General features: G+C 39.7%; 1 protein-coding gene and 1 pseudogene across 2 annotated transcripts in view; one reads left to right on the top strand and one right to left on the bottom strand.

The window, feature by feature from the left end:
* The window catches only part of Uhrf2 (ubiquitin like with PHD and ring finger domains 2), a 77837-nt gene extending 51986 nt beyond the window's left edge, over positions 1-25851 (bottom strand). Inside the window, exons 1-2 of one of the 2 annotated variants that reach the window (XM_085693781.2) lie at positions 25428-25851; positions 15160-15393 (exon numbers count right to left, since the gene is read on the bottom strand). In XM_085693781.2, coding sequence (XP_085549907.1) covers positions 15160-15393; positions 25428-25580 — 387 coding nt within the window. In that variant the 5' untranslated portion in view covers positions 25581-25851. Of the gene's footprint in view, positions 1-15159; positions 15394-25427 lie in introns of those variants that run through there. The other variant, XM_087908006.1, reaches the window with a different exon arrangement.
* On the top strand, positions 17710-18247 carry LOC125403374 (large ribosomal subunit protein uL5 pseudogene; annotated as a pseudogene).
* Positions 25852-27197: the final 1346 nt, after the last annotated feature.

Here is a 27197-nt window from a genome sequence, read left to right on the forward strand (position 1 = left end):
TCTCCCCAGCCTGCAAGGTTTCTTGACAGATGCCAAGTATCAAAAAAAGAGCAATATTTCATATATTTAAAAACTACATAAATTTGTATATAAGAAATTAAAAGATTTGCTTGGGGCTACAATTGGGATGGGGTGGAAAAGTCACTCACATGAACCTGTAATTAAGAACTGACCTTAATTCTTATAGAAATAAAGCTACAAGCACCAAGTGTGGTAGTGTACACTTGCAATCTCATGGAATTTAAAAAATAAAAAAATGATTACATGTCCATTGCACCTTAAATGACAAAGACATAAAAGGCTTAAAAAAAATCAAAACCTATTTTTTTTGTTCAAATACTCAAAGCCAGGGTATGTATGTATCTTAGTAAAAGGATCACAAATAAACCTTTTGAAAGAAAATATTCAAAGCCCCACATAAACCTGGCATGATGGAGCTATGTGCCTATAAGTTCTCTCAAATCAGAGGCCTAAAAAAAATGCAAGGTAGCCTGGGTTATATATTGAGATTTTGTCTCAAAACATAAAAAACAAGTAAGCACAAAAGCACATATACACATACATATATATGAATATATACACACATATATATATAATCTCCACATATAGAAAAGGCCACCCATATTTGCCATATTTGACATTTAACTAAACCACTAACTTTTAAAGAGAAAGATAAAAAAACTGAAGCATGAAAAGCAAGGTAACGAAAAATTAGATATAAGAAACAGCAAATGCTAGAAGAATTACTGTTCAAACTTTCTCTGAATGCATCTCTGGGACTAGGGATTGGATCTACACATGCTAGGCAAGTACTGAACTGCATAACTACTTTTTAAAAACAACCAAACAAGGCCACTTCACTATGTGTCCATGCCCAGCACTTACAATTCTCTATAGCTTCAGCCTCCTGAGAACCTAGAGCTACAGACTTCAACTACCAGGTCTAACTCTTTGTTTTGCTTTCTTTTCTTTTTACTTTTTCCTTTTTTGTCTTTGAGGGTAATGGTGGGGAACATGACCTCATCTTTGTCCAGGATGTCTGAAACTTGTGATGTAAAATTCAGACTGACCTTGAACTTGCAATTTTGTCTTAGCCTCGTAAGTAGAGAAGACCATCAAATCCATTTCTAAACACTTCCTTTGTTCTGTGGAAAACATAGCTCTGCAGATAAATCAGCATTCACACCTTTCAAAGGTATAATCCTTTAAAAGTTATTTTGTCCCAGCCTCATACTTTTGCAGTGTTAAAACATATCAATGCATTTGAGAAAATCCAACCCAGTAGACATGTGTGTGCAGAGATCGAACAACGTTCTTTTTTCATTAAGTATTAGCATATTCAACTTTGACTTATTAAAACTTGGCAATTTTATTTTCCATTGTCTGTTCAGTAAACATTAGTTGATTTGATTATATAATTTCTTCCTTTAATATAATACGAAATTAATTATTAATTAATTATAATACGAAATCATTCCTGTTTTTCCAATAAAATATAGACATGAGACCTATTTGTTCTCTGAAGGACAAATACACTGAAGGCTGAGGAGATGACTCAGTGAGAAAAACCCCTGCAAAACCGCATGATGACCTGAGCTTGAATACTGGGAACCCACATGGAAGCTGGCCATAGTGGCACAACTGACAGGAAGATGGGAAACAGAGACAAGAGAACTCCCAGAAGCTTGTGAGCCAATCAGCCTGTATGTAACACTGAAGTCACATATAAGTATGTAACACTCAACAGTAAGGAGCATCTCAAACAAGGTAGAAAGCAAAGACACCTGTGCCATGGTACCTGCACTTAGGCACATGAACATACACATATACATCCATCCAATATAACACAAAAAAAACACACAGTTAAAATATAGAGTCAAGTTGGGAACGTGGGTCTCCCCAATTCTAAACATGACTCTCTCATAATATTTAATTGGAAATACCAATTTTAAAAATGCAATATGCTTCCATTTACATAAAACTCAGAAACAGCTAAATTAGGATTACATAAACAAGTTGGATATTAGTAAGTTGTTAAAAATTGTATAAAGATCACAAAAGACTACTATATTAGTAAGTTGTTAAAAAGTGTATAAAGACCACAAAAAAGACTACTATATTTGGGCAACAGTTTCAAGAAAAGAATTATGGGCTAGAGAAGGCTCAGCAGTTGAGAGAATTATTCTTCCCAAGGACTCAAGTTTTCTCACTTCAAACATATATATATATATGCATGTAAATGCATATATATAGAATTAAAAAGAAAATGTTCTAAAAATATGAAGTTAAAATTAGTAAAAGGGACATGGAATTCTTGGGGCATGCTATTCAGCTTGATCATTTGGGTGGTGTTTAGAAATATTTACTTTATAGTAATTCATTAAGCTATTCTTTGCATGTTACTATTAAACTTTATAACTACATCATACTAAACTTTATAACTACATTGTACTATATACAAATGGAGACAACATAATAAAATATCAACAATTAAAAATAGGAATGGATAATCCTGGCTCCTACCCAAACAACTCCAGGTTCTTCAAATAGGATTGGTAGTAACTAGTTCCTCAAAGCAACACACAGCAAACTGAAAGGTTGATCACGCATTACTCAATGTCAGCAAATACGGCAATATAATGAAGCTGAGTAATGAAAACTTCATGTGACCTTTAAAATTAGCTTGAAAATTCGCATGCTCTTCTTGCTGTCCAGACAATATTTAACTTACAGGAAAAGGGGAACAAGAATTTCTGTTTTTGAGCCACAAAACAACTGTAATTATAGAGAGCTGTACATTGAAAAAGGAGAAATCTGAAGCTAAGAGGTATAAGTAGTTGACTAAGTCCTAAAAATCTACATCACCCTCTCCCCCCTGAAAAAAATCTTACAAAACAAAACAAAAGACACTGGCATTAAGACAAAAAGGCAACCTACTGACTGGGAGAAGATCTTCACCAATCCCTCATCAGACAAAGGTCTGATCTCCAAAATATACAAAGAACTCAAGAAACTAGACACTAAAACTCTAATTAACCCAATTAAAAAATGGGGTACTGAACTGAATAGACAATTCTCAACAGAAGAAGTTCGAATGGCCAAAAGACACTTAAGGTCATGCTCTACCTCCATAGCAATCAGGGAAATGCAAATCAAAACAACTTTGAGATACCATCTTACACCTGTCAGAATAGCTAAAATCAAAAACATCAATGATAGCCTATGCTGGAGAGGATGTGGAGTAAGGGGAACACTCATCCATTGTTGGTGGGAATGCAAACTTGTACAGCCACTTTGGAAAACAGTGTGGCGGTTTCTCAGGAAACTGGGAGTTAACCTACCTCAGGACCCAGCAATTCCACTCTTGGGAATATACCCAAGAGATGCCCTATCATACTACAAAAGCATTTGTTCAACTATGTTCATAGCAGCACTATTTGTAATAGCCAGAACCTGGAAACAACCTAGGTGCCCCTCAATAGAAGAATGGTTAAAGAAGGTGTGGAACATATACACAGTGGAGTTTTACTCAGCGGTAAAAAACAATGACATTTTGAATTTTGCATGGAAATGGATGGAAATAGAAGACGCTTTACTGAGTGAGGGAGCCCAGACCCAAAAAGAGGAATATGGTATGTACTCACTCATAAGTAGATTCTAGTCATAATTAAAGGACATTCATTGATCCTAGGGAAGCTAAATAAGAAGGTGAACCCAAAGAAAATCATATAGTTATCCTCCTGGATATGGAAGTAGACAAGATTGCCAGGCAAAACTTGGGTGCACGGGGGTGTGGGGAGGTGGATGTAAGGAGAGATTAGTAGAGAGAAGGGAGAAGGGGAGGATTTGGGAGAGCTTGAGGGAATGGGATGGGTGGGATGGAGGAAGGGTGGATATGGGAGCAGGGAAGTAAATATCTTAATTAAGAGAGCCATTTTAGGGTTTACAAGAGACTTGACTCTAGAGGGGTTCCCAGGTCCAAGGAGAGGTCCCCAGATTGTTCCTTGGCAGCAGAGAAGAGGGTGCCTGAACTGGCCTTGTCCCATACCCACACTGATGAATATCTTGCATATCACCATAGAACCTTCATCTGGCGATAGATGGAGATAAAGACAGAGACCCACATTGGTGCACTGGACTCAGCTCCCAAGGTCCAAATGAGGAGCAGAAGGAGGGAGAACATGAGCAAGGGAGTCAGGACCACGAGGGATGTGTCCACCCACTGAGACAGTGGGACTGATCTAATGGGAGCTCACCAAGGCCAGCTGGACTGGGAGTGATGGAGCATGTGGTCAAACTGGACACTCTGAATGTGGCTGGCAATGAAGGCTGACTGAGAAGCCAAGGACAACGGCACTGGGTTTTGATTCTACGGCATGGACTGACTTTGTGGGAGCCTGGTTTGTTTGGATGTTCACCTTTAGAGACCTGGATGGAGAGGGGAGGACCTTGGACTTCCCACAGGGCAGGGAACCCTGACTGCTCTTAGGACTAGAAAGGGAGGGGGAGGTGGGGAAGGGGAGGTAAAATGGAGGCGGGGAGGAGGTGGAAATTTTTAATACATAAATAAAAAAATAGCATAGACACCACACATATTCAAGATAAAAGGAAGCTTCTAAATTGTTTGACTTATTTATTTTTGGAGACAGGGTCTCACTACTTAACCCTGACTAACCAGAAACTCCTTATGTAGACCAATTCAATCTTGTATTGCTCTCACAGAGATTCATCTGCTTCTACCTCTGGGATTAAAAGTGAAGGCAACCATGCACAGATAATCCCCAGTTTTTAACAACAAGATTTTTATGTTAACTAATCAATATTTCAGTACAGGAAAGAAATTCATAAATAATTAAAAATAATAGTTTTTTCCAAGCTTATTTTTATATGTATAAGTGGTTTGCCTATTTGTCTGTGTGTGCACCATGTGCATACAGTTCTCACAAAGGCCAAAAGAGTGTGTCAGAACCTCCTGGAATAGTTACAGATGACTGTGCGCCACCAAGTAAGAGCTGGGAACCAAACCCAGGTCCTCCACAAAATTATCAAGTGCTCTTAACTGCTAAGCCACCCTCCTAGTACCAAAGTAGTAGCACTTAAAAATTGTTCAGTTTACCTACAAAAGTTAACAATCTACTTCTCTGTACCCAATAACTAAACAAATGTGCATTAAATACAGAAATATTTCGGGAATAAATGAACTATCCAGAAATAAGCAAAGCATTAGACAAAATTTCAAAAATTCTTAACAGCAACTTCATTTTAAACTGAAAGAGAAACAAACTTACGTTAGTTTCTGCAGCCAATAAACTAATTAAATGCAATTAAAAATATTATAGTATGAATATCACAGTAGCCTTTTATAGTTAAGTGCCAGGTCCACAATGTTCCTAAATGGGAAAAAAAGAGTAAACTGCCTTGCAAAACCTTATACAAATAATAAACAATTTAACTAGAATTTGAAACCAGTTGATAGTAAAATCTTTGTCCAAATGGCCAGACCATGTAGTAACAAAGTTAAGACACCTAGTATTTAAATTATATATTAACGTAAAATACATTAATTATTAAATAAAGCCAGACAGTAGTACAAAGAGCCTGTAACACCAAAACCTGGGTGTGCAAAAGGTTCACAAATTCAAGGACACCCTAGACTAAATAGTGAAGACTATCTCAAAACCATCAAACTAGGTGACAAAGCATAAACATGGAAACTAAGAAGAGAAACCTGCTAAGAAAACTAGTTTCTTATGAAGCTCTTCTCAAGTAGTCTGGTGGTGTAGGAGAATTGTCTGTATTCTGTCAATCATATTTTAATAAAACGCTGATTGGCCAGGCAGGCAGTATAGGCGGGAAAACCAGACAGGAAGTAGAGGTGATGCAATGAGAACAGAAGAATTCTGGGAAGCAGGGAGGTTCCTCTGCCACTCCTGTGCAGACCACCGAAGAGGCAACACGTAAGCTGTCACACTGAGAAAGGTACTGAGCCCATGTGGCTAATGTAGATAAGAATAATGGGGTAACATAAGTTATAAGAGCTAATAAGAAGCCTGACCTAATGGGCCAATCAGTTTATAATCTTATGGAGTCTTGTGTGTGATTTTCCTTGGGGTATGCCGGCTGTGGGGTACCGGGTGGGACAGAAACCCCAACAAGCCAGCCCTTCATGCTACAGTCTAGAAAGGAGGTACAGAAGTGTGCCAGAACAAAAGAACTGGAAGTATATTGACAATCAACTGTCTTTTTTATTAAAATAAGTTCATCCTCTCACTGCCTTCAAAAGCAGTAGCGTCTGACCAAATGTGATGGTGTGCATCTGTAACACCAGCATTTAGGAGGTAGAAACAAGAGGATCTGGATTTTAAGACCAGCCTCAGCTATAAACTGTTTTAGCACTACAGAAAAACAACTGAACAAAAAAGCCTACAATTGTGTTTCTACCACACTACTACATACACACACACACACACACACACACTGAGAAGTGGGGGCTGAAGAAATGATTCGGTAGTTAAGAGCACTTCTGTGCTTGCAGAAGATCCAGTTGTGGTTTCTAATACACAAACGACGGCTTACAACAGTCTATAACTCTAGTTCCTGGGTTTCTGAAGCTGTCTTCTGGCCTCAGTGGACACTGCATGCACATGGCAGACAAATATACATGCAAACAAATTTGTATTCATAAAATAGAAATAAATGTCTTTTTAAAAGGGTAAAAATAATAAATAATAGATACAACCAACAGTGACATATATTCAGATATATGTATCTATATAAATTAGTATGTATGACTCTGAGATTCCATCTTACACCTGTAAGAAGGGCTAAGATAAAAAACACTGATGACAACTTATTCTGGAGAGGTTGTGGGGAAAGGGGAACACTCCTGAATTGCTGGTGGGAATGCAAGCTGGTACAACCCCTTTGGATGTCAGTGTGGCGATTTCTCAGAAAATCAGGAAACAACCTTCAAGACCTAGAAATACCACTTTTGGGTATATACCCAAAGGATACTCAATTGTACCACAAGGAGATGTGTTCAACTCTGTTCATAGCAGCATTGTTTGTCATAGCCTAAACCTGAAAACAACCTAAATGCCCCTCGACCAAAGAATGGATAAGAAAAAATGTGGTACATTTACACAATGGAGTACTACACAGCAGAAAAAAATGACATTTTGAAATTTGCGGGCAATGAATGGAGCTAGAAAACATAGTATTAAGTGAGGTAACCCAGACCCAGAAAGACAATTATCATATGTACTCACTCATAAGTGGTTTTTAAACAGAAAGCAAAGAAAACCAGCTTACAAATCACAATCCCAGAGAACCTAGACAATAATGCAGACCCTAAAAGAGACATGCATGGATGTAATCTACATGGAAAACAGAAAAAGACAGGATCTCCTGAGTAAATTGGGAGCATGGGAACCACGGGAGAGGGTTGAAAGGGAGGGGAGCAGAAAAAATGTATAGCTCAATAAAATCAATTTTAAATAAAAAGAAGAAGAAGGCGGCAGGCTGGGCAAGTTATAAGGGGCAAGCCAGTATGCAACACTCCTTAACAGCCTCTGCATCATCTTTTGCCTCAAGTTCTTGCCTTGACTTCCCTCCATGCTGGACTATAAACTATAAGCTGAAAAAAAACATTCCCTTCCCCCCAAAAATAGTATGTATGTATGTATGTATGTGTGTGTGTGTATATATATATGTATATATATATATACATATATATATATACACACACACATATATTACAAAATATTCTTTTTAAAAATGTCCTTGCTCAGTTCAGGGTTTTTGAAAACCCAGGAACAAAGATAACAGGTACCCTCACAGCGACTGAGAAATTGACTCAGTTGGTAAAGTACTTGCTATACAAGCATGAGGAATCAAGTTCAGATCCCTAAAACCCATATATAAAGCCAGGCACAGTGGTGCATGCCTGTAATGCCAGCACTGGTAAAAAAAAACAGGGTTAGATATTATGAAGACAAATGGATCCCTGAGCTTCACCTCAACCTATATCTACACACATGCACGCACATTTGTTGCATATACATAATTTAAAAACCACATAATTAAAAAATACTTTTACAATAATCCCTTAATGTGATTATTTAAAAGTTTATTATAATTGACTACGCATCTTTTCCCTGATCTTTTGTAAATGGTTTGTTTATTTCTAACCACCACTACAGATGTATATTAAGAGTATGGCAAGTATATTTATTTAATATTGGAGCACTGCTCTACTTAAGAACTTCATAAAATTAGCTGGGCATGGTGGTGGGCATTTGTAACTCCAATGCTTAGGATGGGACAGAAACAGGCAGTTCCCGCATGCCTGCCACGAATCAGCCTCCTCAATCACTGAGAGCTAGATTCAGTGAGAGACAGTCTTACAAAATAAGGTTGAAAGTAATGAGAAACATACCCAACATTAACTTCTGGCCTCAATACACAAAAGCACGTATGTACACACAAACCAACCTAAATGCATACACACACTCTGAGGAAGGAAAAGGAGAAACAAGTGCCCCTTGAAGAATGGCTCGTTACAATGTTGCAGCAGGAAATAGGCAAGGTGACTCTGAAACATCTTACAGTACCAGCAAACAGAAAGAAACCTCGCAACAATAGTACAATAGTATAATAAAGATAAGACAGGGCCATTTTTAAAAAAAAAAAAAAAAAAGCTTCCATTGACCAAAATAGGTGGGAAAAGACAAATCTCCCATGTTGATGATTTTTTTTCTTTATACTCTGTCCTCAGGGAAATGGCATGCACAACTACTTCCGTCTTCAATATATACAGTGACTCCTTCTCAAAGAGTTCAGTATGAAGAAAAAAAGGAAAAGGAAATCAGTAAGTCAGTCAGGTGATTAAGGTTCATATCAACAATGTTAGTGAAATTTAAACTTCCACTGATGCAAAATTCAAATTATATTTAATAGCATGTTATTGCTAGCCATAAGATATGATGAAAATAGCACTTTACACTTCTGTAGTCTTTGTCTCAAAAACAAATCTAGTCCTTTGATGAGAAAAATAGATAAATCCTAAAAGAGACAAATTACAAAAACTTCTTGACTAACCCTTACAGTTTTGAAAGTAATATATATGTATCTGAGTTCCAGGCAAGCCTCATCTACATCGCAGTTCCAGTTCAGCAAAGGGTACACAGACAGACCCTGTCTCAAAATAAATACTTAAATAAATTAGGACGTCTAAAAAAGTGTCACAACTAAGAGCCTAAGGAGAAGATATGATGCCACATCCTGAGTGAGGGTCTGGATTGGAAAAAGATATTAAGCAAAACCTCACCAAAGCATTTTCTCCAAAACTGCCAACTACAAATAGACTGGAAATTATAAATGTAATTCTTCTCTGATAATTTTTCTTATTATATATAATTTTAGTCTTAGAGTTAAATAAACCCTTTCCTTTTTATTTAAACAAAAGGGGGAAATGTTACATAATATTTGTTTACACTGTAAGAAGATATGTCACTGTGAAGAGCTGAATGGCCAATAGCTAGGCATGAGAGAATATGTAGAACTTTTGGGCAAATAGAGGAACTGAGAATACTCTAGACATGTGAGATACTGCAGAAGTCAGACATGGCATAGAGTGGGGAGACCAATTCATGTGGCAGAATATAGATTAATAGAAACAGGTTAATTTAAGTTAAAAGCGCTAGCTGGGGAAAAGGCTAAGTTAAGGTTAAGCTTCCACTGTAAAGGTGGGCTTATCTTTCCTGCTGCAAGTTCCAAAATAACCAACACAGAGACTCAATATTAATTATACATGCTTGACTGATAGCTCAGGCTTATTACTAACTACCTCTTACAACTTCAATCAACCCTTATTTCTTATCTAAGTTCAATCATATGGCTCAAGGCTTGTTACCTCATTTCATACATGTTCTGCTTCCTCTGTGTCTGGATCATGACTCCCAAGCTTCCTCCCTTTTTTCCAGTGTCCTTAATCTCATTCTCATGCCTAACTTTATCCTGTCCAGCTACTGGCCAGTCAGCTTCTTTATTACACAATCACAGCACCATATATCCACACAATGTAAAGAAATATTCCACATATAATAATTAATAATAACTCTCTATGTTGTTATTTGTAAGATGGCAGACCAAAGGAAAGTCCGAATATACTGATTCACAATTATTACCCCTGGCTCTGGCTCCTGTCCATCATGAAGAAAAGAATCTCTTGCACCAAGAATTCCTACAGCCATGATGGCTGATCAAGATGTGAGGTCAAGCATTCATAGACTGAACCCTCTAAAACTGTTAATCAAATCTTTTTCTTCATTAAGTTGTTCTCTATAGTACTTTGGTCAGAGCAATGAAAAATAACCAATAATATGTTACTGTGTAGGAAGTAAATCATTCTGATCCATTTCAGAATTAAGTGGGTTCAGAACCCATCAAAAAGTTATAGATAAGCAGGAGACACTAGGCCCTTCTCTTCCTAGTTGGCAACTAGTGCCTGCTTGTTTTAGAACTCTGTGACTAGGAAAATTGAAGGCAGTCTGCTATGACTGAGCCCAAAGGCAGTAAAGGGAAAATCTTAAGGCCCAGGAAATTCATTAAACTTCGCATTCTGAACCAAGGATAGAAAATTTGGGAAGGGAGTTAATGTGAATGTGGAATAGAGGAATGTGAAGATTCTAACTTTCTGGATCACCAACCTATGGGGAAAGGGAAACAGGAATTTTTTAAAATAGATTAACTTTAAAAAAAAAAAAGCCCTGTGGTGTTTTGAATGAAAATGGCACCAGACTCATAGAAAGTGCCATTATTGGAGGTATGGCCTTGTTGGAGTAGGTGTGGATTTGTTGGAGCAAGTATGTCACAGAGGGTGGGCTTTGAGTTTTCAGAAGTTCAAGCCAGGCCCAGTGGCTCATTCTCTCTTCCTCCTGCCTGTCGATCCAGATGTAGAACTTTCTGTTTTTTCTCCAGCACTAAGTCTGCTTTCTTACCACCATTCTCCCTGCAAGGATGACAATGGACTAAAACTCTGAACAGCCAGACCCATTTAAATGTTCTTATATAAGAGTTGCCATGGTCATGGTGTCTCTTTACAGCAATAGAAACCCTAAGACAAACCCTGTCTAGTATTAAATCAGCACACCATCCATTTTTGAAATAGCTTTTCTCTATGTTAGTGTCTCTTTCTGCAGAATGGTATATCAAAAACTTTTACTTTCTTTAGTCTTAAATTCATTACAAAATGTACTTCACTTCAGAATACTGTAAACTCAACTTACTGGGCAATTCTAGAATAAACTTAGAGGACCAAAGGGATGCCTACTATGCAGACTAGGCTCCCACCTCCCACACACAAATCCAGACCTAAGACTCGTGGAAAGCTGAATATTTTAAAAATATCTATTTTTATTTTATATGTATGGGTGTTTTGCTTGCAAGCAAGCACACAGTGTGCATGCATGCCTGGTGTTCATGGTGGCCTCAAGAAAGAGCTAGATTCCCTGGAACTGGAGTTACAGATGCCATCAGCTGCTATATGGGCACTGAGAACAGACTCCAGGTCCTTGGCAAGAGTAGCAAGTGCTCTCAACCACTGAGCCTTCTCTTCAGAGCTTGTAGAAAGCTGAATTTTCAGGGAGACTGACTAGAACAAAAGAGTTCGAGAAATTCTACAGTTTGATCAGAAAAGCCTGCTTAAAAGTTGGGGCTAAGGAATACATTGTTTCTGCATGGCTAGTTTCATGTTATTAGAAAGGAGTCAAATACTTTAATAATAGAAAAGATGCTTTAAAGGGTAGGTGAGGAATTGGTCATATTTTACCCATTGAAGATTCAATGAATATAACCATTTAAAATTTTCTTTGAAAGATCTTCCTTTGGGAAAAGGAGTACCTCCAGGTAACCCGTTTATAGCAAGATGAGCCACCTAGAGAAGAAGAATTTCCCTACATTCATCAATCCAAGCCACTGTAGCCATGGGCAAGGGGACTTCTCAGGCTGGTAACAGACCCTGACATTGACCATGTGATTTTACAGATATAGAATGCAAAAGTGGTGGAAACTTCTAGTAAGATTTCAAAAGAAGGCCTGGAAAGTCAGTTAATATGTGGCAGAAGCATGTTTCATGCAGGCAACCCAAGCAAACAACAGAAAGCTGCAAGGGTAAAACCTAAGCTTCAGTGAAGACTCCAGGATATTGAAGACGCAAACAATGTTGAACAAACCACAGAAAGATGCCATGTAGGCTACAAATGGCAAAGTCATGCATGGGGTGAAGCTACCCAAGCCCACTGCAGCTCACCTGCTGACATCATATGCCCTAGAAGCTAGAAATGGAGCTATGGAACTCAGTATTTGCAGCTCTAGGTTTTGGTCTTACTTTAGTCTAACCTTTTGTTTCCTGTTCCTCCCGTTGGAGTAGGAATGATTACTTTGCATTAAGTGTTTTTACCTGACAGGGACTCATGGTAAAGATTTCACCTTCAGTATCACAAGACACTTTGAATTTAAGACTAGTGAATAATGCTTGAACTGTTAAAACAATGAAAAAATATTAGTAATTATGAGAGGGCATGAGAGGATATGAGATGTCTTCATCACATTCATGGTTGAAATCCTGGTTCAAAGCAGTCTTTAGGGAGGTTCTGAAAACTTAAGTGTTGAAGCAGATTTTAAATCAGGTCACGTGGGGTGTGCCTTTTAAGGTTATAGCAGCTCAATATTTCTTACCTCACTCTGGTCCTTATCTACTATAAGCAAAGAAGCTTCTCTATCACAATTTCACATAGTCATGCACTCTGTCAAGATGCATGGAGCCAAGCAACCATGGACTGAACTTCCTGAAACTATGGAATAAAATAAATTCTTCCTCCTTTAAACTGTTTGTTAGGCACTGGACCACAGTAATAAACCGTAACTAATACATGTCTTAAATTAAGTCTACTTTAAAAGTAACAACATGAAAAAATGTAGAGCATTAGTACTTAGTGTGTTGAGTATGGGCTAACCCTCTAAAGCTGGCAGTAGAGTTCAATCCTCATCAAGGTAACACATGAAGAGCTATTGGTGACTAGGCTGAAGCAAAAAGATTAATGGAGTCCAGAAGTTCCAGGACAGCTTTGACAACATAGCAAGACCCATCTCTCATAAATAAATGTGGATGCTTAATTTATAAGAGCAAGAAAGACCGGGCCTGGTGGCACAGGCCTTTAATCCCAGCATTCAGAAGGCAGAGACAGGCAGATCTCTGTGAGTCTGAGGTGAACCTGGTCTACAAAGCAAGTTCCAGGACAAGCCCTAAAGCTACAGAGATACCCTGTCTCAAAAAAAAAAAAGAAACAAAAACAAAAAGAAAAAGACCACATATACACTGTCTCTTTTTTTGTCACAAGCAAGAAAGGCATTACCAGATGCAATTCATTAGCCTTTCGCTATAACCATAAGCCAAAATAAACCCCTCTAGACATTACTTGTTCTGCATTACTATATTATTAGCAAAGAAAATTAACTAATATAGATGTCTACAAGATATGACAGTGTATATAAATATATACCTGAAGATTGAACTGAATGTGGTAGAATGTAGGTTAAATGGATAGGAATTCACAAACTTGCAAATGAGAACAATATGGTGTCTGAATTAATAGGGAAACTGAACAATCTATTTCTAATTATCACTCTTCAAGTATAATCAGTTTTTGCAGATTAATTTTAAGGACTCCCCATGTTTCAAATAACCCTTTGATCAAATTAACTGTACTTCACCCACTGATGTCATCCTTTGCTTTCACAAAATCTAACCATCATAATAGCTATTATTATATTTTTCTTACTTCTCTAATAAGAGAATTCATCTTTATCTCTTATTGCACTGTAGTGAATTTTGCTAGTACAGCTTACTTCTTATAATTATCCTATTGTCCATGTAAAATATTAGAATAAAAATATCATATTTTACCTGCATATCCAACATAAAAAAGAATAGTATAGACAAAATGGCATGTTTTAGTGGTTTAAATACAACAGAAGTAGCTCTTCAAAAGTCAACTAATAAGCCAACTGGATTTCTATGCACCAGTACTTAAGTGACCATTTAAGTGGCATCAAAACCATAAAGTTAGCAGAAATAATTCAAACATTCATTATAAAATGCCAAAAACATAAATCTGTGTCCATAAATTTAAAAACTCATAAATACATTAATTCCATAAAATGATCTATAGAGGCAATCCCCATTAAAATTTCAGTAAGGTCTTCTAACAATTTTTTATTACAAGTTTTGTAGCGAACTATAAAGCTAAAAACTCTTGAAAAGATGTTATATTTGAGAAATGGGAGAAAGGAAGTTATCAAAAATTCTGTGATGCTACAATACTCAAATGGCATGGGCACAGGGACAGACAAATGGACCAATGAAACAACAAAAATCTTGACAGCATACTCTTGAGTTAGCAATCAGCATCTCCTTTTTTTTTTTAATAGAAATTTTTAAAATTCTAGTTCATGCGCAGCAGGGTATATATGGGTTAGACAGCATTGTTAAAGACTGAAGCTGGAACACTGCCCAGGCATCTAATAAATACATACTAGACATAGAGTTGCATGTTGATAAAGTAGCTGCAATAACATAAAGAAATAAACTATAACTATATGCATAAGAAACATCAATGTCGAGGAAAAGGAGAACTTCATTATAAAGAGATTCAGCTGCAAATAAAAATAGCATATTGTTTAGACATGTGTATATGTAAGTAATAAAGAAGAAAGAAGAGAACTTGCACTAAAATGTTACTCTAAGTAATTCCCTTGGAAGATGGGAGAGGCAAGCAGTGCCCTTTCTCAAAAGTCCTGGCATCATTCTACTTCTTCACCTGGGTGGTATTACACAAATGTTTATCATTCTCTGAACTGTACATGTACCGCTTACATATTTTCACTACAATATTTCTCTTCCTGGTAGTGCAGAGTTTCATATCTTTTTTTAAAAAAAATAAAGCACTCCACAGCTAAGCTATCCCTAGTCCCACTGTAAATTTTCAAAGACTACTTCTGACACAATATGAACAGCTGCAATCTTTACTTAATGGAAATCAATCTTACAGAGAATAAGCATTTTTATTGTCACAATCAACAAGTCTGAAGGTAACATACCTTATAGAGTCCAAAGCCAGGATCAATAAGACAAGTGCGAGATGATGTAGACGGCTGGCTGGAAGATCCCCCTCTTGCTGTTTTCTTTACTTTAGGCTGATTATTAGAACGGGGTTTAGCCTGAACATCATTCTGCTTAGAAGTGCTAGGAAGACTGGAGTCTGGACGAACTAGCAGCTGAATTATATCATTCAGTCCAACGTCGTAGTCAAATAAAGTATATCCATTCTCCAACTAGAAAAACAGAAAACTACACTGAAGTGCTTATCTCAAAACTTACATTTCTACATGTTTTGTTTGTCCAAATATCCTATATAAGCTATTAAAATTGACAATTCTACAACTAGATGATTTTGAAATGGTTCTTACTACTTTATGGCTTCTATTATCAGTATCCTCTTTGGAACCCAGTAAATTGTTAAGAAAAACTCCAAATTAATTACAGATAACATTAATGTCATTAAAATAAAAAACTGTACATAGCTATTGCAATCTCATACTGTAGCTCCCCCCAACACACAAACTCTCTAAACTACATTTAACCTCTCATCATTTTTTGTTATTGTCTCCTAGTCTTTTGATAGTCTCTCTATACAGCCCAGGCTAGCCTCATTCATGATCCTGTCTCAGCCTTCCAAGTGCTAGGATTACAAGTATATGATATGCAGGCTCTCTCAACAAAATTTAATTTAATCAATCAACAGTGCCTAAACCCACTCCAACTGTGGGAAAATAAATTTTGAAAGTGAGAACTTTATTGTTTTCTTTACAAGCTGCATGTAATAGTGGTTATTAGCACTTTATCTTTTTGAAGCACAATTAATACTTCTTTTTAAGTGAAGAAATATTTTAAAAAACAAATCAGAAATATGTTGTAAGAAGGTCACTTGTGTGTTCCCTGCCCCACTCCGCTTGTTCATTTCCCTGCTGCCCGGACTCCAGAAATAACCACACAGAAACTGTATTAATAAAATCACTGCTTGGTCCATTAGCTAATTCTTACATCTTAATTTAACCCATTTCTAGTAATCTTTGTATCGCCACTTCGCTGTGGCTTACCCGGATAAAGTTCCATGGGGGGGGGGGGGGGAGCTACATGGCTTCTCTCTGACTCGGCCTTTCTTTCTGTCAGCATTCAGTTTAGTTTTCCCCACCTAGGTCACCATCTCAGGCCAAGCCAGTTTATTAACCAATGGTATTCACAGCATACAGAGGAGAATCCCACATCAGAAATATATTCCAATTATACTATATTCCATTTCTCTATGGTTCTCTAATTCTATCCATTTGCAAATATTAGCAAGTTTTGTCACAAAGTCATCTAGGAAAAATAACACATAAATTATCTTGCAATTCACTCACATTTTCAGAATGTTATGGACTTATCTGTGCCCGCTGTCACCTCTACGACACCCCCACCTCCCAAAAGACACGATCAGATATACTAGAAGTTCTACTCCACAGTACCTCAGAGGGCTGAGAGTCCCTACATGACATATGTTAAGACTCAGTGATTCCATTTCCAGCATCAAGGGAGTGGCTTACCTCAGAAACTAATTTTATTTAGAAATGGGGTTTTTAGATATAATACAAGACAGCACATGACTAAAGAAATTCAAGGCCTATTATTATGGAGTGATTTGTGTCTTCTAAACACTTACATGCTAAAGCCCTCTAATGCCTCAAAAAATGACCTAGGTTGGAGATAGGGTCTTTGAACAGGTAATAAATATAAAATGGGATCATTAAGAGGACCTCTAATCCAGTCTAATTGGTATCCTTGCTAAAAACAAATGTGGAGACACAAAAAGGGCAGGACAACGAAGGGAGAGTGCAAGGGGAGTGAGGGAGACAGACAAGAAAAGTCACATAAATGAAGTGGTAACAACTTCAAGATAATAAATACTATTTCATCAAAACAGAAGCCTGAAGACAGTTCCCCATACCATTCTGGTATTCTGTTACAGCAGTCTAGGAAACCAATTGTGGTAGTTTGAATGTATTTGGCCCCCATAATCTCATACAGAATGGCACTATCAGGAGGTGTGGCTTTGTTGGAGTGGGTATGGCCTTGTTGGAGGAAGTGTGTCAATGTGGGGGAGGGCTTTGAGGTTTCTTATGCTCAGGATACTGTCCAGTAAGTCGGTTGATTCCTTGTTGCCGACAAGATGTAGCAGTCTTAGCTCCAGAACCACCTCTGTCTGCATGCTGCCATGCTCCCTGCCATGACAAAAATTGACTGAACTTCTAAAACTATAAGCAGGTTCCCTCAATTTAATGATTTCTTTATAAGAGTAGCCATGGTCATGGTATCTTTTCACAGCAATAGTAAACCCAAACTAAGACACCAATTTTCTATTTTGTTTCTTTAAAGGGTATATTAGCAGTTGACTGTAAAATTAAACTCCTTAAAGATCAAAACTGCAATTTCTTTCAGAAATATCAGTTTAAGCATTGCATTAATCATTCTTTCATGCAATATCCATACCATTCAACTGTACATGATACAGTAATATATTTAAGAATTCAACTACACTCCTGTCCTCCATCATGTCACAAGATCAAGATGAAAAGGAAAACCCCACGCAGGAACTTCACATCCACAAACTCTGCCTCAATATCTGTCTGAGGGAGAGCAGAGACAGACTGACCCAGGCAGCCAAGATGTTGGAGCAGCTCACAGGCCAGACATCTGTCTTTTCCAAAGCTAGGTATACCACCAGGTCCTTCAGCATCAGGAGAAATGAAAAGACTGCTGTTCACTGCACTGTCCGTGGAGCCAAGGCAAAAGAAATTGTGGAGAAAGGTCTGAAGGTGCGGGGATTCTGAGTTACGGAAAAATAACTTCTCAGATACTGGGAACTTCGGCTTTGGGATTCAAAAACACATTGACCCGGGCATCAAATATGACCCAAGCATTGGGATCTAGGGCCTGGACTTATGTGTGATGCTGAGCAGGTCAGGTTTCAGTATCGCAGACAAGAAGCACAAGGCAGGCTACATTGGGGCCAAACACAGAATCAGCAAAGAGGAAGCCATGCGCTGGTTCTAGCAGAAGTATGATGGGATCATTCTTCCTGGCAAGTAAATTTTATCCAAAAGGCCAATAAAATTTTTCTCAGAAAAAAAAAAAGATTTCAACTACAGAGAAAGAGGAGGGAAAACATCTGTCCTTTAATTATTACTTCACTAATGTGGTATTTATTTAGGTGGCAGACCTAAGACCATAGCTAGCACAATTTTATAGGTTACAAGTATTCTTATTTGTCAAATAGTACAAGGAATCAAGAGTTTCACAACCTTTCCAGTACAGAGATCAAGGAATTAAACTAAGTACTATCTCACAGCTCAGCTAATCCAAGGGATTCAAAGTAGCTCACAGGCAGTACTCATCCTGGGTTCAATCTGCAACAACAACAACAACAACACACACACAGACACACCTCAGTACCCAAAGCCAGTAAATAAGTAAGCCTTCATATGAATAGGAATGTTAATATATTTAAAACATAAACACCAAGCCAGCCATAAACCCTTTATCTACAAAGATGTACTGCCTGCAAGATAGACCAGGGCAATGGTGGCACAAAGCTTGTGTGTGGGAGTAACCAACCAATATCTGATTTGACTTAAGGCCCTTTCCATGAGATAGAACCCACATCCAGCACCGCTTGAGTGAGCAAGAAGCTGAGACTAGATAGCCCAGAGACCTAGGGTAAAACCAAATACAGGCATTAAAAAAAGAAAAGAAAGTGGCATGGTAATAAAATGACTAAAGATATTCTGCTATGTATGTAGATCAAAGCCTTGTTCAGCTATCATCAGTGAAGCTTTCACTGGCAGTGGATGGGAACCCAGAGCCAGACATTATGAAGAGTGAGCTATCTTGGAATACTCAGCCCTAAATTGGATGTCTCCATCAAACTAGAGCTCAGTGGGGGATAGAGGACACCAAGAAAACAAGACCCTCTAAATTAGCATGATCATAGCTCATATGAACACAGAGAGTGAAGCAGCATGTGCATGGTCTGCACCAAGTCCTCTGAGTGTATATTATGGCTTCCAATTTAGTGGGTTGTTTTTTGGTATTTCTGGGTGTACGAACGAGCAGGCCTCTGACTCTTGTGCCTAATCTTGAACTCTTTTCCTTCTGTTGGTCTGTGTCATCTGACTTTGATGTGATAGTTTTCGTTTTATCTTATTCTGCTTTTTTATATTTTCAAGAATGAATCAAAAACTAGCTATTAGGGCAAAGGTTAACAACTAAACTGGAAGACTTATACCTGCCGGGAGAGGGAAAATCAGTTTTCTCCAAATCACTCTCGCACGGGTCTCATGTTCAGGAGTACCTGACCAACATATAATGGACTCCACATTTTTTTGTGTGTGCTTTTATTTGGTTACAGCTTGATATCTTTTTTCTTTCCGGATGTAGTTTTATTTGTTTCCTCAGTCTTGGGAGATTTTGTTGTATTAAGTTTTTGTTTTAAGGCTCGGTGGGTAAGAAGGGGGACAGGATCTGGAAGGACTTGGGGGAGGGGAAGAATATTATCAAAATATATTTAAAAAAATTAACTTGTTTTAAATAAAGGGAAGCTTTGAGATGGATTAGAGTAAAGGTTTGGCTGCCAAGCCTGAGGGCCTAAGTTTGATCCCCAGAATCCACATGGTGAACTGACTCCTTCAAAGAGTTCTCTGACCTCCACATGTGTTACAACAGATGCCCAGAAATAAATTAATGTAAAAATAACTAAAACGACAGTAAGAAGGTACTCGTCTAGCCCTAAACCTTACCTAGGAAGGACGAGAATCACTAACAAAATGTGGCCTTTTCCTCCTCCTGGAGCAGTTCTTAGAGGCACTCAGAGAGCTCTCTAGCCTTTGACACGTCACGGGCTTTCCTACAATACAGTCTCTAACAAAACTAGGCTGTCTCGTATCCCTGGTAACAGGATTGTTTAACCTTTGCCTCTTTTATTTGTACATCAAAAGTGTTGGGAAAGCACCTAGATCCACATGTGGTATGTACCTAGGCAGACATCAGGGGCTCATGCTGTGAGACTGAAAGTCCTTATAGAGTGTCTAAGACAAAGAAGCATGTCAGCAGGGCCTACAGTGGTTCCATGTATGCCAGGTGTGTTCATGACAGATCTAGCAGGCTTTCCTTATCGAGAAGCAGAAAATTGTTGTGAAAGTGTTCAAGGCACAAGTACAGTCAGAAAGCAAAATAATTATGCAGCTTTTTTCTTAAAAAAAAATAAGACTCAAGGCTTGGTTTTAAAAAAAGACAGGATTTACACCTTCATTTTGACATTCTTCAATAGCCAAAAATAAAACACTGTAACTCTGAAACAGGTGAAAATGTACAATTTTGTCTAGACAATGTAATAAACATTATGACAATTACTTCAAAATTTTAAAAGTAGAAAATCAAAACTCTTAAATAGTATAAAACATCCAAATGCACTAGTAATCCATTCCAAAAAAATAAACACAGACGAGACAAAAAAAAGAATAAAATTAAGATAAATCTTGTGGTACATACATCCTTCCACTCTGTAGAGTGAGACAGGAGAATCCCATGTTTAAGGCCAGCTCGGGCTCCACAGTGAGACCTGGCTTAAAGGAGTGGTGGTGGTAAATTATGAATTGAAGATGTTTTCATTACATTTTTTTATTGATATCTGACAAGCATCAGAGACCTTAGGAGTGAATACTCTACAAATTTTAATTATTTCCTATTAAATAACTGCCAAGAATGACTTAAACTGCTTTCAGTGGTGCATTCTAAACGTGGTGTAGCAGGAAAGTAACAGCTAAAGTTAGAGTGGAACACTAAACATCAAGGCAAGAAACTCTAAGAAAGTCATCTTTCTTCATAATAGCACCCCCACACACACACGCTATACACTCATTCCTATTTCATAGGCAATATTCCAGTCTTTTTTTTAAAAGTTACTATTTTTCACTGCATAGGCCATTATATTTAGTAACGCCTCATAGTCTGTTAAGCGTTATTAAGAATGTTGGAGTAATTTACCTAGACTACTTAAATTCCTCCATATTTAATATAAGTGCAGATCAAAGTTATCTGTGAATCAAATTATGCTCTGGAAGAGGGAGAAAGGGATGAGGACATCTAGAACCCAGCTTCTTAAACTGCTGGTTGTGAGTCCATACGGAGTCCCATAACTGGGTATTGGGAAAGGGAATATTACATACACAAAAACCTGACAGTAGTAATGTTTTCAAAAGTGCAATGTCCAAAAACGAATTCAAAATAAAAAATTTATGTCTAAAAATGAGGTGTTTCTGACAAGTCCATGCTGCATCGCAGTGACTCCACCGCAGCCTTAGTTCTGAAAACACAATGTGCACTTTGTACTATGCATGCTATAGTAACATACATCGCCATGAACACTACCTGAAACACTCTCTCTCTGAGTCAAAGCTAGGGAGGTCATGAACTGCACTGTTTACCTACAAGGTTTTCTGCTTCTGTAGAAACATAATGGCTTAACTGTAGAAAAGTGACTTTCAGTCTTTTCCTGCCATCATTCCTCAGCAAGTAAATATCAAATTAGTCTTTATGCTGTTATTTTGTTTAAATGTCTTATTTTAAAAAGTGTTATCTGAATTATAACTGATTTATTTATCAATTTGATTTATAAATCAATTTTAAATTGATTTATAAATTGAACTGATTTATTTTAATGTGTTGAATAAATAAAATTAAGACAGAATTTCCAACATTTTCTAGAAGCACCCTAAACAAACTTTTGTTGTACCGTATTTATGCAGAACATTCTCATCATTAACTATAAAATCAAAATTGACGATCAACTCTGAAAAAGGTTAGATGTTCTGTCCTGAAGTATTAAATATTCAATCCAGTTTTAATTCTTTATAAAATAAGCATGTCTATCTAGTAAAATGCAAATTTGCTTTTCTTTTAACACATCTGATAAGATTATGTGAATACCAAATAATTTCAAAATGAACTGTGATTTATTAGCAGATTTGATTGGCATACCTATTTTCAATACTTACATACCAAGGGTTACATTAAAATTTCTTGGACCAAAAGTAATTCCAAGTATAAAAAGTTTTACAAGTCCTGATCTAGAAATTACAAATACTTATATGTTTAAAGTATATAACTGTAGTCCATCAATGTCTTATAGAAGTAAATGGTTCAGTACCGCCTTTTAAAACACTCAAGGTACAAGATTCTAAAGAAAGAGAAATGGTTAGGATTCTGCCAGAATGTACTACTGAATTTTTACTGTGTTAAAGAAGAAATTCCAGGATATAGGAAGGGCTACAGTAACAATGCAAGGGAAACCAAGAAAGATGGGAGATGAGCTGGCAGTGGCCAATAAAGCAACAGGGGAAGTCATTTCCACAGTACTAGGGTAGAAGTGGAGGGCAATTGTTATTCATCAGTCATGGACCAGATAAACACACATACACATTATTTAAACAGACAAATACTTTCATTTCTTTACTCCATGTGGGAAAAAAAAAGAATATGGAGGTGGGTGTCAACTGTTTAGTTTTTCTTCCAGTATGGTTCACAATCCACATCTACAATCTATTTAAAGCTATTCCAACAGTGACAGCAAGAGAAGGCAGGGATATGGAATCTTTTAGAAGTCACAAGAGCTCTAGATTCTAATTAAAGATCAAAGTTTGGTGTGTGGTGTTTATGAGTAAGATTTACTCAGTGGTTGAGAGTACTGGCTGCTCTTCCAGAGGACCAGGGTTGATTCCCAGCACTCACAACTCTAATTTCAATTCCAGATCTGCAGATCTGATGCCCCAATGTCCTCTTCCGGCTTCTGCAGCAAACCAGGCCTGCACACGGTGCAAAGACATACATTTATGCAAAGCACCTACACACATTTAAAAAAAAAAAGTGGCATTCCCAGCACTGCTTTTCAAACTTTGTGTACAGAGCTCCTGGAGACCTTGTAAACCACATACCCTGCTTCAGTGGGCCACGGTAAGGCATCCACGCAAAGATAATTCTGATGGCCCTCAGAAATCAGAAAACACACTTTAAATAGAAAGAAACTAGCAAAGTTATCCCTTCAAAGTTCATTTCAAAGTCTGATGTTCATAAAAATTTCCTCTGAAGTCAGGAGATGGTGCCGCACATCTCTGATCCCAGTACTCGGGGCAGAGGCAGGTGGATCTCTGAGTTCAAGACCAGCCTGATCTACAGAATGAGTTCCACAACAGCCAGGGGTATACAGAAAAACCCTTCCTGGGGGAGGAAGGTGTTCCTGTAAAACCTAGTTAAATTCAACTACACTCCAAAGATTAAAAGCAGCATAAATAACAAGTTGGGGCACACTAAAATGAATATGTGGCAATTTTTTTTTCAGACCAGAATGTCACTGTGTTACCCACACCCCTTAAACTTCTGGGCTCCAGTGATCCTCTTGTCAGTCTTAGAGGAGCTAGGAATATGGTGCCCAGCTTAGATAAATCTGTTTCACTTATACCATTACTTGGCAGTAAAACATCTTGAGACAGGGCACCTCTTTTCTACTAAACTCATTTTACAGGAAATGAATAGCCCTGTGGCACCAATTACCTGTCTGCTACAAGCACACTTTGCTATCTCCATCAATTGGAGAATATCAAAGACAAAAGGGATTAATAACCACTGCCCTGGCTAGTTGTCATTCATGAAAAAAGTAAATAATTGGAAGCAATATTTTCCTTTTTTCGTGTCCAAGTCAATGGCTGGCACCTAAATTCTATTTTCATCCTTACTAGTTCATTGTTCAGCTGGGGAGAGGGAAGTAGTGAGTGATGAACTGGGGTGGGGTGCACAAAGGTTATCTATCCTCAACCAGGAAGTATTTTATTAGTGATATTAGTGAAAGTCTATTTTGTAAGTCCTGGATTTAAACCAAAGTCTACCTTTACATTAAGACATCCAGAAGACCTTACTTTTAGCATTATTTCAATATTATATTTTCGGGCTGTTGCCCACCACTATATTCTCATCCTTCATTTCTATCTCGTGAAAACACCTAAGTATCCTGGGGATCAATGTGCAGTATATTATTATTACTTAGAAAATTCAGATGTGACTACTTAAGTTTTCACGGGTAAAGAAAAGGAAAAGTTACTGGCCACCGGAGGCACATTAACACAAAAGTACATAATATTTAATACAGATGCAATTTTAAAAAAAAGCTTTCTAGTAAAGTGAATTCTTTACTAATCAATACAAAACTGGCTACAAAAGGAGCAGAAAGTGCTACAGGTTTTCCACAGGAGAGGCCCTCCAAACACCACAACAAAATCCTGACTCCTTTCCCATTGTATAATCTGTTACTTTGAATTTTTTTTTGTTCTGTCTGAAACGTTGTAAACCTGTAAAGGGAACAAAAATATTCCTTCCAAAGGCTTTGTGGCCTCTAGGCTACTTCCACCGAATCAGAGAACTGCATTTAATTCAAACCTCAGGACTGGAGCCAAACTGTGGTCTACAGTCTGCAAGATGCCAACTTTTCAGTGGACTAAAGACAACACAAAGACAAAGGCAAGAAAAACAAGATGGGTCCGGGATCTAATCACAGACTGAGACTGACCGGATAGGAAATGTCTTATCCTGACCAGACTGGGCGACACTTAAATTTAACGGAGATGCCCCTTGTGGCCCAAACCTACTTCCTGTCTTTTGAGTTACTGCTAGTTATGATGAAGGGCTAGTTTTAAAAGCCTGAACGTGGGGAACACTCAAAGGTGAGAGGTAAAGCTGTCCCTGCACTCAACAGATTTAAACCCGACTTCCCGGGTACAAACATCGTTCCCTAAGCCCAGGTCTGAGACAGATGTGACCCCTTCGTATCTTCAGCGTGTTCCAATCCTTCCAGTGAGGCAACAGGGGGAAGGTGCCTCACTTTTCATCCCGCATCTGGGAGCCCGGGGCAGGGGAGCGAAACAAGCCAGCGTTGCCAATAATGCCAGCTCGTCCCTCCTGCGGCCGGGCACAGCTGCGCCACCGAGCCCGCTGCCCTTTCCGGCTCCGATCACCCCCTCCCCCCAAGCGCGGGAAGAGAGGCACCCAGGAACCTCGCACGCTACGCCCGTGGCCGCTGTCCCCCTTCCTAGGACAGCAAGGTTTCCCGAGCCCTGCACCCCAGCCTTCCCGCCCGCTGGGCGCACAGCCGCAGGCCCGGACCCCGCATCCTGCGCCCCGCCAGCGGCCCGGCCCGACCCCCTGCCTCGCCCCCGGGGCTCCTCACCTGCTTGCCCCGGTAGAACAGGCGCTGGCACTCGGGCCGCACGTCGAACAGCGCCCACACCCGCTCGCGCAGCTCCTCGATGGTGGCTTTGCGGGAAACGTCCTCGATGGTGCGCGTCTGGGAGCCGTCGATGGTGCGGACCTGGATCCACATCGCGGCGCGGGGAACAGGGGTCCCGGCCCCCTTTGTCTAAATCCTGCGCTCGGGCCGCCGCGCCCCGCCCGGCCCGGCTCGGCTCCCGCCGCTTCCCCCGGAAGGCTCCGGTTCTCCGCGCGCGCGCCTCGGCGAACGCGAGGGCGGACGAGGACGGACGCGGCCAACCGCGCGACCGCCCACCCGGCCGAGAGGGAAAGGAAGCCGGATCCGCCCGCACCGCGCGCAGCCTCCGCCTCACAGAGAGAACCAGGCCATGTCTCCGCCGCGCCGAGTGTTTACTTATAGAGCTCGAGCTCCCACATGGAGGTCACGGCGCCAACCCGGATCTCGCGAGATCCACGCGGGGCCCCGCCTCACGCACAGCCCCAGGGTGCTAGCATGAAAAGGGGCGGGGCTCTCGGAGCCGTTACTCGGGTGGGGAGGCGGGGGGGGGGGGGGGGGGGAGGTGTGCAGGGCCCTGCTCGTCCTAGGCCTTCCGCCCTCGCGTGTTATCTTCCCGGGCAGACTGAGCCCGTTTCACGCTGGTCTCGCTCTCCTGAGGCCGAGGCGCTATGGTGTCAAAAACAGACTCGAAATAAGTACCCGTGATGCGCACTTGCATGGTCGAGAAATGGGGGCGCAGCCATCACACAAGGATGTGGGAGACCGCCACGCGGCCTGGCGGGACCTGCGAAAGGCTCCGGGCTGCGTGGACCTCGTGGGCACGCTTCCCGCGCGGCCTTCCCGCGAAAATCCGCTTCTGGCATGCTCCGGGAGGGGAGGCCGGTTCCACGCGACCCCGCACAGGCCCAGGCTGCTGGCTTCGCGCGGGGCCGCTGGGTCCCCACTCCCACTTCCCGCCAGGGGAGCCGAGACTGGACGTGGCCGAGTCGGCCTCCTGCGCCAAGGCCGCCTTCGGCCGCAGGGATTCCGGGTTTGCAGAACTGTACACCTCGGAGCGGAGGGAATATGGCCCTCCACACCGGGCCCATCGCAAAATGAAAAGCTTTTTGCGAAAAAGCAAAGTAAACGTGTATCTTACGTTCACTGAAACCGGGAACGTGGGGATTCAGGCCAGCACTAACTATTCCCGTGAAGCTAAGAGGCGCCACTTTGCAACAACCAAATTAATTACATTCAAAATGGCCTAACGGGGAAAGGCTGGGAACGTGGAATGCACGTACACACTTGGTGTCTCTGTCAGCTTGCTGGGGGGGGGGGGGGAGTATCCACCTAGAACCTCTAAACTAAGTCACCTTCTCTGCTTCCTAATTAACTAAAACCTTCAGTAGAGGAAGCGATAGATACACCTGAGCACAGCTGAGCTGCCCTAAGAAGGGATCAGCTGTTTGGTGTTAAAAGGTTTTGCCAGCGTCTTGGGCCATTGAAGAACTGCCCGAGTTTAATGGCGTGCTGGAAGCCCGCGCTAAGTGTTCGCCTCGTGGGTGGAGTGAGACACACAAGAATTGTAATGTTTTTCTGTTTAAAATGTGATCTTGAACCAATTGTTTGGATTTGCTCCGAGGAAGATAGTGCCTGTAAACACCTAGTGAATGTTAGCTTCCTGCTAATCCCTTAGTAGTACACAATAAGGTGCTTTAGAGCTTTTGTTATCAAGAGACTTTAGATAAACTG

Source organism: Myodes glareolus, chromosome 7, assembly GCF_982192425.1.
Source record: "Myodes glareolus chromosome 7, mMyoGla1.1, whole genome shotgun sequence".
In the NCBI taxonomy this organism is placed as follows: Eukaryota; Metazoa; Chordata; class Mammalia; order Rodentia; family Cricetidae; genus Myodes; species Myodes glareolus.